This window comes from Coenobita brevimanus, chromosome 62 (assembly GCF_032717465.1).
Source record: "Coenobita brevimanus isolate Jiangsu-jjx chromosome 62, ASM3271746v2, whole genome shotgun sequence".
Taxonomy (NCBI): domain Eukaryota; kingdom Metazoa; phylum Arthropoda; class Malacostraca; order Decapoda; family Coenobitidae; genus Coenobita; species Coenobita brevimanus.
The window spans coordinates 4,240,596-4,256,327 of NC_137015.1; the positions used below are offsets into that span (position 1 = coordinate 4,240,596).

At 39.9% G+C, this 15,732-nt stretch overlaps 1 protein-coding gene across 4 annotated transcripts in view; it reads right to left on the reverse strand.

Moving 5' to 3' along the window:
• Positions 1 to 13,961, reverse strand: part of LOC145404090 (endoplasmic reticulum junction formation protein lunapark-A-like) — a 24,910-nt gene extending 10,949 nt beyond the window's left edge. Inside the window, exons 1-10 of one of the 4 annotated variants that reach the window (XM_080275697.1) lie at positions 13,878 to 13,961; positions 12,223 to 12,264; positions 10,661 to 10,848; positions 8,307 to 8,493; positions 7,390 to 7,468; positions 5,528 to 5,683; positions 5,032 to 5,154; positions 3,978 to 4,157; positions 2,367 to 2,540; positions 2,124 to 2,246 (exon numbers count right to left, since the gene is read on the reverse strand). In XM_080275697.1, coding sequence (XP_080131823.1) covers positions 2,124 to 2,246; positions 2,367 to 2,540; positions 3,978 to 4,157; positions 5,032 to 5,154; positions 5,528 to 5,683; positions 7,390 to 7,468; positions 8,307 to 8,493; positions 10,661 to 10,848; positions 12,223 to 12,264; positions 13,878 to 13,904 — 1,279 coding nt within the window. In that variant the 5' untranslated portion in view covers positions 13,905 to 13,961. The remainder of the gene's footprint in view (positions 1 to 2,123; positions 2,247 to 2,366; positions 2,541 to 3,977; positions 4,158 to 5,031; positions 5,155 to 5,527; positions 5,684 to 7,389; positions 7,469 to 8,306; positions 8,494 to 10,660; positions 10,849 to 12,222; positions 12,265 to 13,877) is intronic. The other 3 variants (XM_080275698.1, XM_080275700.1, XM_080275699.1) reach the window with 3 other exon arrangements.
• Positions 13,962 to 15,732: the final 1,771 nt, after the last annotated feature.

The following is a 15,732-nucleotide window of genomic DNA, read 5'->3' on the forward strand; positions in this document are numbered from 1 at the left end:
GCCCTAGGGTGGGAATGGAGGTCCGGATGATGATGATGATATAAATCTGGTTTACACCACACAAAAGTACAAAACTACTGCCCGTCACGCACAAAGCAAGCATTCTGCAACATCATGCCCGAGTCTCTGTTATGACACATCAACACGATTTAATATGGTACAGTATTTTACAAAAGTATCTTAAAATGACACATAAACATGTCATTGGAAACTCTGAAGTTGGATTTAAAATGACGCAAAAACATGTCATCGGAATCTCAAAAGGTTAAGAAAGCATCATATTTGTGCAAGGTAGTAGTAGTAGTTGTTTCCTAGGCAGTCTGGGTGAACAGACCCAAGTCCCTAAGGAAGACCACAGCTGAAACAAGCTTTCCCACAGAATTCTTAGGGACTGTATGTTGTGTTGCTGGCACAGGCAATTGTGTGCAATGCAGTCTTCCATAATGTGGTTGCATCATGGACTGGCATCAGTGACGGAGTCATCCAACCTCATCTGATACCTCAAGAGGGCTGGATGATGCCCACATATGCTGTCTTTGTGAGTTTCTGTATATTTGTGTGCTGAATGTCAGGCCTAGAAGTTAATGGATCTTATCTTACTAGCTGATCTGAACAATATGTAGGTAAGTTGAAATTAACTCCTTGAATCCAGTGGTCTTTTCAGTATATTCTTGCTGCCTCCTATGATTATATTTGACTAAAAGCCTGTCATATGGAATGTGATTATGATGAGTATATCTAACCCACCCTCCCATTGGAAAAGCCTCTCCCTGGATGAATAAAACAGTCTGGTGGAATCAGGAAAACACCTCATAATATCACATGTCACTGGTGAAATAGTTAATGTGGAGTAAAAAGTGTGAAGACTGATAATGGGTGCAGTAAAATAAGTCTGAGTACAAGCCACATGAACATACACAATTAGCTAATACACAGCTGGCATTAGGGTTCCAAGCAGCAGCAGAAAAAAGCTCTTTAAATGAAGTGTGTGGTAAAATATATGGAAAGTGTACAGGATTAAGAAAAGTAAGATAAAATGTCACATTTACATAGGTGGCTACATGCAGACAAAACTGTGACTGGATATGCGGTGTGTGTGCATAAGTGACAACCTAAGGAAAAAATTAGTTTTCTGCATGTGGTTATGCAGTTTTTTATTTTTTATTACAAAACTGTATGGTATAAAGATGTGCTGTATAATCTTTAAAGGGTACAATAGTGAAGAATTATGGCCGTATTTAGTAAAACTAAGCATGATGGTGTAAGTTTTGAGGTCATTTATAGGGCAACTGTGAGCATTACATGTGAGCCCACATGCCACTTTGAATAGCATATTCAACAGCTACATCACGAAGCCAGACACACACATATCTCACCAGGTGTTTAATAAATGACCATCAAAAATTGTAGAGCAAGGGGCTTGATTTCCCCTTCTCAGTCCTAGAATACCTGTGGCCATTAGTGTTGAGAACTAGTAGGTGTTAAGAAGTTATTAAATATCTGGCTTACATTTTTAACATTTAAAAATTTTAATAGCAAAGCAGCTACAGCTGATTAATAATTAAGCAACTTAAATTTACTGTAGAATTTTTAACTCAAAATACAAAGGTAAGTCCACTGCTTTTTCTACTTTTACAAAGGTCAACTGTACTCTCCTGGAATGGTGCTGAATTTATAAAACACAATCACAGCCATCACTTCATCCATTATGTTCTGAAAGATTTTTCTTTAGCATACTTTATAAAAAGAAATGCAACCCTGTTGTACATTAACCCAAGACCAATTTAGATACAGTACTTTACTATTCTTCAAAACATAATGTCTCATGAGCATTCAACTTACACAAAGCCCGAGCCATCATGCTGGTACCGACTTAGAGCATGTGCATACTGTACTGTGATAGGAAAATAAATAAATAAATAATATACACTGTAACATATTTTGAGATTGTGTAGAAGCAGCCCAGACCAAGATAAAGAACACTCGGTAGGAAGCAAAGGTGACGACAGTTCCCTCAGCAGATGCTACCATCAGGTCGAGCTACTCTGTACCTCAGGAAGGCATAAGCCCAGGTGGAAGGCAGGGCTGACACGAGGCCAGTACATCATGCCGAGAACACATACCTTCCTGACTGGAAGTGGTTTGGCCGCTGGAAATTTCTGAGGATACCACTCCCTCCTCATCCTCATCCTCCTCCTCTTCCACCTCCTCCTCCTCCTCCCCAGAACTGTTGTTGGTCTCAGACTCTGTGAACACAATTGCTACCTTACTGCCCCACCACACTGCACCAATTCTACCAACGTCATCCCCACCACTCCTCATCTGTTTAAGCTTTAGCTATGTAGCACTACCATTATTCTAGTTACCTTCATCACCACCCTCTTCCTCCTCCTCTTCTCCAGATGATGACTCTTGCTCCTCCTCCTCCTCCTCTTGGTCCTGTGTGGGTGGTAAGGGTGGAGCTAGGGTTTCCAAGCGAGGAGCTGCTGGACGCTGCTTGCGGGCAGGGTTCCAGTAGAAACAGTAAGCACATCTGAAGGCTGCAATGTAAAGTCTTGCTTACAATAATAGTTACAATAATAGGGAAGTAACTGGATACCACCTGACACCATTACAGCAAAGTAACTGGATACCACCTGACACCATTACAGCAAAGTAACTGGATACCACCTGACACCAGCAAAGTAACTGGATAACACCTGACACCATTACAGCAAAGTAATTGGATACCACCTGACACCAGCAAAGTAACTGGATAACACCTGACACCATTACAGCAAAGTAACTGGATACCACCGGACACCATTCCAGCAAACTCATGAACTAAATTACAAGCATGATTACTAAAACATCAGTTCATTATGATGGACTTCACATTAAAGTCCTTAATTAGTAGAAACACTAAGTTACACACAAGTAAGGGATAGAAGGCAAAGTCTGGGTTGTTAATAAAGAAATCAGTGGTTATCAATACAATAACTTCATAAACAAACTGAGATATCACTATTAAAACATCACAGGTCATTATGATGGTTTTCACCCTAACTTTGTGTTTGTAAGTTTCTGATATTTTATCTTTAACTGGACAAAATTAATAATCCAATGCAACATAATTTCAGTCTGTTTATATTACAGTATATTTACAACCTGTATACATTATGTCTGGAAATATAAGAGCCACTATCAAGATATAACAGCTCATTTTCCATTGCTCAATAGCAGAATAAGACAACACTATGGCTCTATTGTACATCTTTTCATACTACTACTTTGCAACTTGCATTACTTTTTTGTGACCAGCATCATATTCTAGTGTTTATCTATTGTTAGAAATCAGAGGTCAAAATGAAGGGATGGTAATTTTTTGCCAAGTGAAAGTGAACAAATATATAGTTTTGAGGAGCATACCTTTAAAGGGATTCCTACAAAGCAACCACTACAGTATGGAACCTGAGGAGTTGCCAACCTACAGATCCTTCATACAGTGTACTGCTAATCTGAAAAAGCAACTGATTTATGAGGCCAGAAGACACCAATTGTGGTTAAGGAAGTGACCCTAGCCCACTTTATGCAATACACACACAGCAACTTCAAATTTTAACCCCAAGAATATTAGCCACTCTGAATAACACTAAGTGTCATTAGTTAGGCCTTTGCCAAAACTTTAATATGCAATCAGGACCCTTAGCTCCAGTAAACACTGATTTGTTCCATCTGATTTTAACTGTCATACTGATCTCTAACTTGACTGCTTGCAACATATAACAGACTAAACTGGCAGTGGAGAGAGATGCCTTCATGAGATGGTACTTATATAACTAAGCGGCTCTGATAGTTATAAAAACATTACCTAACTCCATCCCTAGCCCCTGAGAGGAAGATGGTGAACTGCAGGAAAAGGGATGTTTTAGCCTTCAGTCCACTGGGTTTAAGTTCAAATGAGCCTGAGGCCAAAACATCAACAATAACAAACTTACCTAAATACTGGAATTCATCCTTGAGGGCCATGCCATTGTGAGATTCACACTGGCGACACACCAGAGCGAAGCGGTTGGCTGGACCATCACCCACCAGGTACTCTACAAAGCGGTCCAAGATGCCTCGCTCCCTAGGCAGCACTGGACGCGGCATAGGGGGCCCTGGCGGGCCTCCTGCACCTGTCAAGCCAACACATATTACTTCACCTCAACTCTACCCTCTCATTAATAAATTCATGCATCTTTCCTACATGGTGTACACAATTATACTTGCACTACAGAGCTACTAATGAATTAAATCAATACATTACTTCATCTAACAAAATCACATATCCTTTCTGCATGGTACATTGGTTTACACAACTGTAGTATTAATGAATTTCCGAGGGTGATTTTAAAAAAAACACACACACACACACATATGTATCACTATCATTATTTGATTCACTCTATCACCTCTGACTTATTTATCTTTTGTGTCTAACTCTGGCACAGACTTTACAGTTTGTTCCATGAGGCCTAGTGGTTCTCCTGTTGTACACCTTCATATGTCACGTCTTTGGCACAATACCCACATTCCATAACCTTGTGGGGTAGATGTGGATGTGGTTGAAAAGATTAGGAGAAATACACTGAGGTGGTTTGGACATGTGGAGAGAATGGAGAATGAAAGACTGACTAAGAGGGCGTATGTAGGTGAGGTGGAGGGAGGGAGAGTGAGGGGTAGACCGAGGATGAGGTGGAGGGATGGAGTTGAGAGGTATATGAGGGAGGGGGGGGTGAGTTGGAGGGAGGGGAGTCAAATGGTGGGTGACAGAGTGACTTGGAGGCGTTTTGTCTGCGGCCACCCTTTGCGGGATTAGGGCGTCGGGCTATAAATAGATAGTGCTGTTTCATTCACAAATGGTGTAAGGGTATTTGTGGGAATGTTTTAAAATATCTCAGTGGGTCTTGTGGAAAATCAGTAAAGTCTGTTTTAACAAAACTCAGATCACTGAGTGGATATAATACTACTATGATTTTCCAGTTTAACTTGTGCTTAGGATCAACTGACGAGGAAGTGGGGTGTGGAGAGGTGGCATGGGGGTGGCAGCAGTGGTGGCAGCGGGAACCTGGGATGCTGCAGAGACCAGTGGCCCTGGAGTGGGTCCTGCCGACCTCATGTTGCCACCTAGAGCTGCAAAGGTTGGCATATAACACAATCAATCTTCAAACTTTTACAAAGATGTATAGTTGAGCTAGAATACACATCATCTCAGCTTCTGACACATCAATTAACTATAATAATCACTTGTCACATTAAGTTAGAAATACTTGTCCAGTATTGCTTTTGTCATCATTAAAACTCTCCTCTCCAATAAAATTTTGTGGTAAACTTTAAGTTACTTGATTTAAGATATGTGCCATGGGTGGAACTCTCCTGAGTCATGCCCCCAAATTAAAATCTTTTTTCTACATCTGGCCACTCCATATGAACATGGGAAAGGATAAACATTTTAGCCACACAATATTCTCCTCTCCCTTTTAATGTTAGTGTCTGCTTAACTTACGTGGTCTAGCAGTTGCAGGTGTTGACTGTGCGGTAATGGGAGGTCTGGGTGTAAAGGCTGGTGTCTGGTGGGGCAGACCAGAGGGACCTCCAACCCTAATGCCTGGACCACCACCAGTTCCAGTCTGAGGGGTTCCTATGATACGTCTCCTAACATCTGCAAAGCCACAGCCACTATGAAGTCATAATACAAAATATAAATACAGTAATTCCTCACCTGACAGCCAACCTGTTCTTAAAAACTTCAATATTAAGTGAAAATTGTGTTGTCAGGCTGTGTTCTAACAAGGGAGATGATCTTATATAATAAAAAGTCATATTCATGGCCATAAACAAGGAAACGAGATGTTGAAACTTTTGCCAGTGTGAGTTGCATCAACCCTGAACCTTCACTGCACATCCTGACTGCTTAACTGGCAACCACAGTGTTGGCTGAAGTGTTCCTATGCTGAATAACAGCTTTACACTGAAAATCAGTGAAAAACATGTGAAGTGACAGGGTGTTAAGAGAGGAGTTACTGTACATGCTTTTTGTCTGGCATTATATTCTGAGGAATTATATTACCCCAAGCTTTATATGTTTACCCCTAAATAAAACACTTGTGTATATGTACGGTATACATTTTTCTTTTTCAGATACTGGATCAATTTATGAAACACAAATATAGTATAAGCACAGACTATGATTTGCACAGATACCCCTGAGTTAATAGTCACTACTCTTACTTTTGACCTGTGATGGGCTGTGGATCATTGAGGGTCCCTGTTAAGCGACCACAATTGGGATTTTTTTTAATGTACCAGGGGTCACTGCTTCAGGAGGTAACTTGTGTACTTGTCCCGCATAGGAAAGTTCCTTGTCTCAGTGGAGTGAATGGTGAGCCAGGCAAGGCTGCCGCACCACCCCTGAATATCCACACTGTGCACTGTGCAATTTCCAAGCTGCATCTACAGACACCCCGTTAACTTAACATACCCGTACATAATGTCATGTGTTAGTTTTTCATTTATTTGATTATTCATTTTACTTTACTCATTTCCCTTTCTGGTTATTCAAACTGGTACCTTATGGATAAAGTATTACAGAAAGTAACTTTTCCTTTTCAGTCTTTTCCAAAGAAATTTCCATGTCAGTTTTTCCATGCTCCATGGTGGTTTCTCTAAATTTTTCCTGCCAGTTTTAACTGGAGGGTTTGGAGGTGGGGGTAGCCTTCTTGCTTTACACTCCTTATCCTTCAGCATGTAGAATTAGATCTCACAGTCACAGTCAACTCTGTAACAAACAGCCTCGAAAGGACCATAAGGTCTGTTGCTGTTTGCTTTCTTTTGTACTCCTTTGTACCTTATAGTGAATATAAATTGAAGTGAGCATTTTGTCCATCTTGCCTTGCATACCAGAACTTAACAGCCTAATCCCAGTTCCCTATGCTCTTAAAACTGGGAAAATACCAGAATGCATGACAGACGGATATAAAATGGATGTCATATTTACAAACAATACTAACTGACTAAAGCACTCAATTAGCCTAAATCATCCCAGAAATCATTGCCCTGCTCCTGACAATGACAAAAATGCCAGCTTAGAAGATGGCTTCAGAGTATATTAATTTTATATACTTCTCTTAACTCTATTACGTATCTTCCCTCCCTACCTATCACACTTAATTATGAAACAGGATGAGCCTCCTTGATTATGAATCATCACCTTTCCTTCCTGACTAAACATGGCCATTAACTGAGCAGAAAGAGGTTAGGGACTTTTATCATGAATTGGGAAAACTCAATCTGCAGTCCACTGAGTTCACATTCAGATAAGCCCGGGGTTGCAACTACTACTGTATATCTGTTATGGTGATTACTGACCTGGGTGCTGGGCTGGGGTGGCAGCAGGGGTTGGCAGCCGCTGACTCACCACACCCATAGTACCTTTGTGCATCTGAAGCTGCAAATTTAAATACAACACAGATCTTTTACACACCACTTTTTCAATGTTAAAAAATATATATCTATAGTATGTATGTATCTATATACTATAAAATATATTCTCAGATGCATTACATACAAGTACTAAAGAGAAATTATCACTGAAGGCTCAGATAACTTTAGAGATAACGGTGCTAATATAAAGATGATGAAACATTTGAGTAATCTTGCATGAAATGTAAAAAAAAAAAAATTAGAGCATATCCAATTAACCACATCATTAGCTACATACACAGACCTAGGCTTCAGGTATGATCAACAATTCCATTTCATAAAGTCTTAACTTGCTATCTGCAACATGGTTCAGTCAGAGTTGTGATTATGTACAGTAATGGACAAACTTTCACCTACCATTCCACCGCAGCTACATTACAGTCAAGGCATGTCTACCACTTTCCTCCTTGATGCACCATATCAAACAGCTGCATCCATGGGTACAGAAATATACCTAGCCTCTACCAGTTTTGGAATTTTAGCCATTAGAGAAAAGTGGGAAGTTCGAGAGATGAAACTCTCTGTGAACTTTTTGTCCCTGACTGCACATCATCATATATTGCTTTTACTTTAACTTGGCCTAAAACTGCCATCTCTCCAGACTGAATGCTCAGCTGTAATAATGCATTAACACTAGAATAAGGTGCTGGTCATGAGTGACATGAAAAGAACAGAGAGCCACACCATTCTCTTCTCTGCCACTGCGATTACTGGTAAGGACTAAGCTGCAAGAGTACGAAAAGCTGGGCCAAGTTAAGGTGAAAGAACTATAGTACTGCAATATCCTGCACCACATCACTAACCTGGCTGTGATTGTAAGGATCTGTGCCATACAACTCCAGTAATTCCTTAGCCACTTTGTATGTTTCTGTCTCCATCACCTGTTCCAGAATCTTCTCTTTTCGTTTTCTTAGCTCCTTCAGCTTCTCCTCATTTCTGGAGATCTTGCGGCGGTAGTACCACGTCAGCAGCCGTTTGACAGTGTACACTCTGGAGGAAATAGTCTGGGCTTCACAAACATGCTATTTCCACAACATGAGACACTTCTTCCTTTCCCAACACTTTCCAGTAATTGTTGGAAAGTAACTAAGGTAGCTGGTTTTGGCATGTTGGTTTAGCTTCAAGTCCACACATAACAACAGCTGTGCCATGACCACTCTCAATATAGGATTCCTTAAGATGAAGCATTGCATCATTTTATTAATTGACTGATAGACAAGCAATAATAGTAATTCGCCAAAGCACTGAAAGATCCTGCCATCTGGGGGCAGCCCACGAACTTCTGACAGATACAAGACCTGCGGGTGTGAAGATTATAGCTACCTATAACTGATGTTACTCTATCCAAAACCAGCTCAAGCTGTGTTGTCAAGCTGAACATCAGGTATTCACTAACAAAACTAAAGGTTCTACAATATTCATGGCCTTGTAATGAAGATGATTTGCAAAAAAAATAGTACCGGTATTCAAATGTATGATCTACTCCTTTCTATCAGGTGATTTCTTGGGAAGTATTAAAGAGGGTTCAAGTGGAAATATTGCCATGCACAAGTCAAGAGTGAGAGCCGTGGAAATGAGTTATTTAAGAGGAGCCTGTGGAGTCACATGGAGAGACAGGCTGACGAATGAGGATATAAAGGAGCGTTGTGGTGTTGATGTGGATGTGATAGGAAGCGTTATGAGGAACACACTGAGGTGGTTTGGCCATGTGGAGAGGATGGAGGGTGAAAGACTGATGAAGAGAGTGTATGTGAGTGAGGTGGAGGGGGAAAGAGGGAGGGGGAGGCCGAGGATGAGATGGAGAGATGGGGTGGAGAGGTATATGAGAGAGGGGGGTGTGAGTTGGGAGCAGGGGAGTGAAATGGCGGGGGACAGGGCGACTTGGAGGCAATTTGTTTGTGGCCACCCCAAACGGGATTGAGGTGTCTGGCAATAGATAGATAGATAGATGAAGATGGCAAATCATTCAAATAAGGGTAATAGGATTTCCATTTCTTAAAAACAATGATGGAAGATATGGTTATTTTCGCCAGTCGACATTTCTGTTCAGTACTCGGCTCTGCCACACACATATCATTGTAAACAATCATGAGACTGGCGAGGTGTGCCATTGATGGGATGACTGGTCGTGTGAAACTGACAGTAACAACAGTCAGCAAAATAACAAACTTTGTTTGTGCTGTGGTGACTGCAAGTTAAATTCAACTTTCACTGCAAACCAACACCCATTCATGAAACAAGTGAAAGGATGGGCCAGGTTTCCATCAAAGAAAGACCTCAAACGTCATAGGTTGTATGGGACACTATGCAGAAGAGATGTTGAGTGGAGAGCAACCAGGAATCATGCTATCTGTTCAAGACACTTCATGCTTGGGAAGTCATTATTCAAAGCCAAAGTTCTGTTGCTCCCATGGTCTTGATGTTGGAGTTGGGCTTCAATAATCAGCTGTGTCTTCTTCACTAAGTCAGTAGGGTAGATGTGTTTGTTTAAATTCAGGAAAACTTGGTGTACACTGCTCTCGCAGAGAGTTTAAAAATGTGGTAACAGTTGTGCACGAAACCATTTCTCCAAATATTTACCATGTTATCATCTTACACCAATTATATGTGATGTTTACTGAATAGTAAATTGTATGAAGTTAATTCCATGGAGAAAATAACTCCTGTTTTACAGGTATTTATTTTTTCCTAACATCACTACCACACCAACAGCAAAATTGTCAAAGGCATTTGAAAAATTTTGCAAACTGAGGAGAGAACATGAAAGCGAATAGAAAAATTTATCTTTGAAACTCGCAAAACAAGTATCTGGGAGAAGTTCACAAACTGCCAGCAGATGGCAGTACCTCTCAGTGCACTGGCCAATTAGTGGAACCACTAACAAAACTAATGAGGTTATTTCTATCATATAATTAATCTAGAGAATAATAGTGAAGTGCTGTACATTACTGATCAGATTTAACTTAGCAATACAAATTAAACTCAAGGGTTGAAGAGGAGGTGGGAGGTGGGAGGAATGGGAGTGAAAGGTACCCTCTCTCCTTGAGCCAACAATTCCTTCAATCTGATGACCTACTTTTTTATTTTGTTCCTCCTACCTACAGGTGACACAAACACCTCAATGCCATCCTACCCTACTCCTAACTGGGAAACTTACAATACAGGGAAGATGATGAAAGGTGTGGCATAGAGAAGTTGGTGGTTGAGGTCGGCAGGGAAGTAGTAGAAGTAGCATACAATGGCGGCCACCAGGTAGAGGACGATGGAATAAAGAACCAGGGAACCCACCAACCGCTTCTGCCGCTGCTGCGTATGCAGCCCGTATTCTTCGATTGCTGCCACATCCTGCACAAATAAAAACATCTTTCTTTTGTTTATCTACCTCTGGCTGATGGAAGCTTTCATTCTTTTGCAGCTTGTTTCCAATAGTTAAATGGCTATACTACAGTTATAAATGCTTTCCACTGCACTTCTTTGCGACTAACACCATACAATACACTCTCAGTTATTTGCTGTAATTCAGCCAAGTGCAACGCTGAATAAAGTGAAACACCAGATATTGCAGTGCCCCCCCATTGGCTCGACATTCTGCATCAAGTCGGATATTGTGTTACTATCCATCTCAACCCTCTATCCTAAAAACTTTCTTATGAGTAAAAGATGAAAACTAAGCATAAAATACAGTACAGTAATGATACAGTACATAGTGTACTACTGTATGTACTCACCAAGTGTTAGCATTGATGGAGGGTAGAGTTGTACACTGTGCAGTACAGTACTGTAAAGGGCACTCAATCTCATGTGGTCTAGTGGTGAATGGCTCCCCTAAAGATTACTCCAGGCCATAAGCTTTGGAACGAAAACAAACACAGGATGCCACAGAGTTAATCACGGCATTAGGGTTTCGTGACTGCATGGTCAGAAGAGTGAAGCACACAGACACGTCTTTACTACACGACATTGATGGGTATGACTGGGAGCGTGGTGGTATTCTCGGCATGCCGGGCAAGCTGCTCCCACAAGGATTCTAATTGACTGCCGTGTAGTGGGCATTTTCATTGGCTGGTGCATTTTGTTTTTTTTCCCAGGCTCTGGCTGGCTACAGCTTACGACCTGGATGATAAGCCTCAACGCCGGATATTGCACAGAACCGCCAGCTATGTCCTGTTTTGGTGCCAGATATTGCTTTAATAGACCTGAGCCAGCAGCGCTCTGGATATCATGATGGCAGATAATTGAGAATTTACTCTACTGCATTATAGTATTATTATTTTCATTTTTTTACAGCTCAGCATTATGGGGCTACCTCCTACAAAGGAGCTTTGTATGACAACACTTGATTAAATGAGTAAGTGCAGAGTACTCTGTGCATTTGGTAGTAGACTACATTTTCAATAGTCACAGCAGACTCTGAGAAGTCTACTAGTGCTACCAGTAGTGGCTATAGTGTACCGGTACATTACCACACAGCCTGGCTTTATGTCAGTGTTTTTCTATCATAACAAAATCCAATGCTTCTATACATTAATACAGTTCTAAATATATATACTGTAGCAAGCATCTGGTAAAAAAAAATCCAACGATTCTATACACTTGTACATTTCTACATATACAGTAGCAGGCATGTGGTACTCATTAACTCATGTCAGTCATGTTTTGCAAAAGCACAGAGCTACAGTACCGTATTACAAAGTAATTTCATCATGCAGTTCTCCTTACCTTTTGGATTTGTTCCAGTTGCTCCTTTGATGACAGTTTTTTCTGTGAACAGACATGAGTTAATAAACTAATTGTAGAATGTGGTACTGCATAATGGTTTGCAATATACGGTATGCATCTGGCAGGTTAATAAGTACTGCAGCATGCATTTTCACACCACAATGTTTGGCACATTGTTCTTTTAACTAGTAATTATCCCAATAACCAACAGCAATGATCCTCATCTTAAATATTTAACCCCTCAACTACCAAAGTACAGAATATATGCATTACACTAAAATCTTGTACTGCAATATATCAAACACAGTATGGTATCTTGAATTTACACAGCTAAAATTATTCACATTATCTGTAATAATGAGGAGTAATTTTCAATGGAAACACTTTAATTGAGACTACTTGCATTCCACTTTCTGATTTAAAGTTCAAGCATATGACCCTAAGGCTCTCAGAGCTTCATTCCATGGAGAGGATGTGGGTACACACCATATTACAAAGGATGTAGAATTGCTACTGAGGCTTCAATATATTCCATATGGATAAAAATGTGTTTCTACTGTTTTCCCACCCTAATGGTTAACATCACTAGGCCAGAAGGAAGGGTTTAAAATAAAACATCACAAAATAAACATCAAACAATGTTATACTTTATCAGCTGCTACAAAATCAATGCATTTCATGATTTATGAAAAATTAACATTTGCTTGAAATTTCATGCAACAAAACTCAATAGATATGGAAGTCTAACTAAACTTAGTAATAAAATTTAGTTCTGCAGTTGAAATTTACTAAATACAGCACTTCACTAGTGATGAACACTGAAACATTATGAGAGCTTAAAAGAATATATACTGTACGTAAAATTCTCTATATTAAACATATAAACTTTAACTCTAATAACTGCAGAATTTTGAAATACAGCACAAGGTACTTGAGTTGAAGTTTAGTTACTGTTAACTTTAGACTCTTCTCAACCAATGAGTGGTCTCAAATCATCAGCTAGCCTTCTGATAATAGAAATCTTCTACAAAGAAGTTCTCATTAGATCACATTACTTTTACAAAGAATATGTAAGTGTTTAATGAAGTTCCACAGCTACCTATGATGCTGATATGCCAATTTTTCCAAATCAATAATAACAGTACAGGCTGTACAAAAAATGATGTGATATTTTACGACACATCACTGAGTCTAACTGGCTGCCTATACTTCATTCTTGCTACTATTAGGCAAATTGTAATCAACTAATGAGTGCCCCATTGTTGTATATTGGCAAGGTGTACCATGTGTTATACTTCATTATGGTTACCATTAGGCTAAATGTAATCAGCTAATTAGTACCCTCTTGTCTAACAGCAAGGTGTATCATGTGTCAAACAGTCAAGGTTACAGCAACAGGTAAATTCTCACCCGTTCATCTTTGGGAAGAAAAATACATCAACACATGAAATTACGTCTGCTACATACCACCTTACCTGTCAACTTCCAAAGAATATGATACACTTAGGATTTTACTTTAACTCAACAGATGTGATGTGGCCAGGGAGGCACATTTTTATTTCCATTAACACGGCACTCGACCACTTCCCAACACTTTCCACAACTCTCCTGCTCGTAATTACATCTCCTAATTACCACCACGTGATTCAACCTACCCTAAATCTGGATATGATTAGCCCCATAATGGCTAAAATCGGCTCGGGCACATCGTCACGGTGGCTCCCCTTTCCTCTCCAACTCGTCTGTTTTGTTTTAGGCTCGTCAAGGTCAAAACAAAGGAGTTGATTGGCTGGCGTGGCTGGGTTTGGATTATAAGGCTGATTTTTATTGGCTCCTTTAATGGAGGTGAAAATAACACCATCCCTTATTGGTTAACGCTATCCGGGACTCGCCTTTGGGAGCCGCGGGAGTTTTAAATTACCCATTCCCATCCAAAGTTATGTAATAGTATATGACCAAAAATTAAAGGACCAGTTAAATATTATTGCACGTGCCAGGTACACGTGCGACGAGTGGTTTATTTAGAAAAGTTATATTACAATAAAGCAAATTTCAGTCCCACGGTTAAATGTTTACTGTGTTTGTTGAAAAATGTTTATATCTATTTTTTATTAGCTTGTGACATTTCTGATATAAGTATAACTTTAAGTTGCCTGACGTATAGAAAGGGTAACTGAATACCCAAAGACTGACAAATTCATACAAATTCGCTCTAACTTAACAAACTCACGTTATCATATCATTATTAAGATAATTTATTTACCTATATGCAGCATGAAGTTAGCTTTAGGGAAGGGTGTTCCATTTGCCTCGTTCCACAAAATTAATCTCCTTTTTAAATAGCTTATACGAAATGTTAAGACTATCGATTCAGAGTCCTCAGTGGCTTTTAAAACAAAAATATTCGTCTTCAGAGTAATCAGAAGTTATTGCTTAAAGCGGTATGGCTGCATCCTAAATCTCTCTGGTTAAGATGAGCATGACTGAAGCGAGATGCTTTATGCAGGGTGCCAGGGCGTGTCACCCAAAGTACTTGTCTGCTGGAGATAAGTAAAACATAGTGGGACCTTTCGGTACCGATTAAGAGAATTAAATGGAATGTATTGACGACAGTAAACCTGCATGATATTTCTAGTTGGGCAGTAATAAAAAATAATGAAAATGAGAGTGAGGAGAAAAAAAATAAAAACTAGTTCCCCCTGGAGGCTGCCTCGCGGCACAACTTCCCTGTCAGACGCACGAGTAACGAATTTATGACATAATTCAGTTTAATATTCTTTTCGTTGTGAATTAATTTCATGCATTTGTGTTGTATATTATGCACTTTCTTAACTTAGAAGTGTTATGAAAGACAGTAGTTCATCTGCTAGATCTTCCTCAGAGGTTTTGAAAGATCAGTGGAGACAATCTGAGACTAGTTGCACTGATACATTTGCTAACTTCGCAAAGTTACACTGTTACAAACAGGTATCTTGGAAGATAACAGTGACACCCAAGAAGATAGTAACAATTTTTACAGTAATTCAGCAATATACTGTACGACTGTTGCAACTCAGTAGTTCAGTCAGCAGAAGACCACTGCGAGCAGAGGGGTGTAATGATTTCGTTGTCACTTAATGACTTCAAACGGACTTAAGTATAAGTCATTAGTGTTACAGAGTTTCTTTATAGCATACATGTACAGATACACACATATCCACTCGGAAGAATGGATAAAAGAAGTGAAAAGGCCGAGAAATAGAGGAATGAGAGGAGCCTGGGAGTGACCCCAAGTGACCAGTGTGATGACGCTCTTCTGCTACTGCTGACTCCCAGGTGGGTCTCGCTCCTTCACACTTCAGTCAGCAGCTGCGTATTTTATTTGATGTAGTTGGATTATGAGTAGGTGCACTGATGCGAGATAGCCAATATTATTGTTGTACTGTATTTTCCATACAGATGACTCTGAAATGAAAAATAACAGCAATTGGACTTTCCTGTGAGTTTTCGATGGATAATCCATCGTTCCAA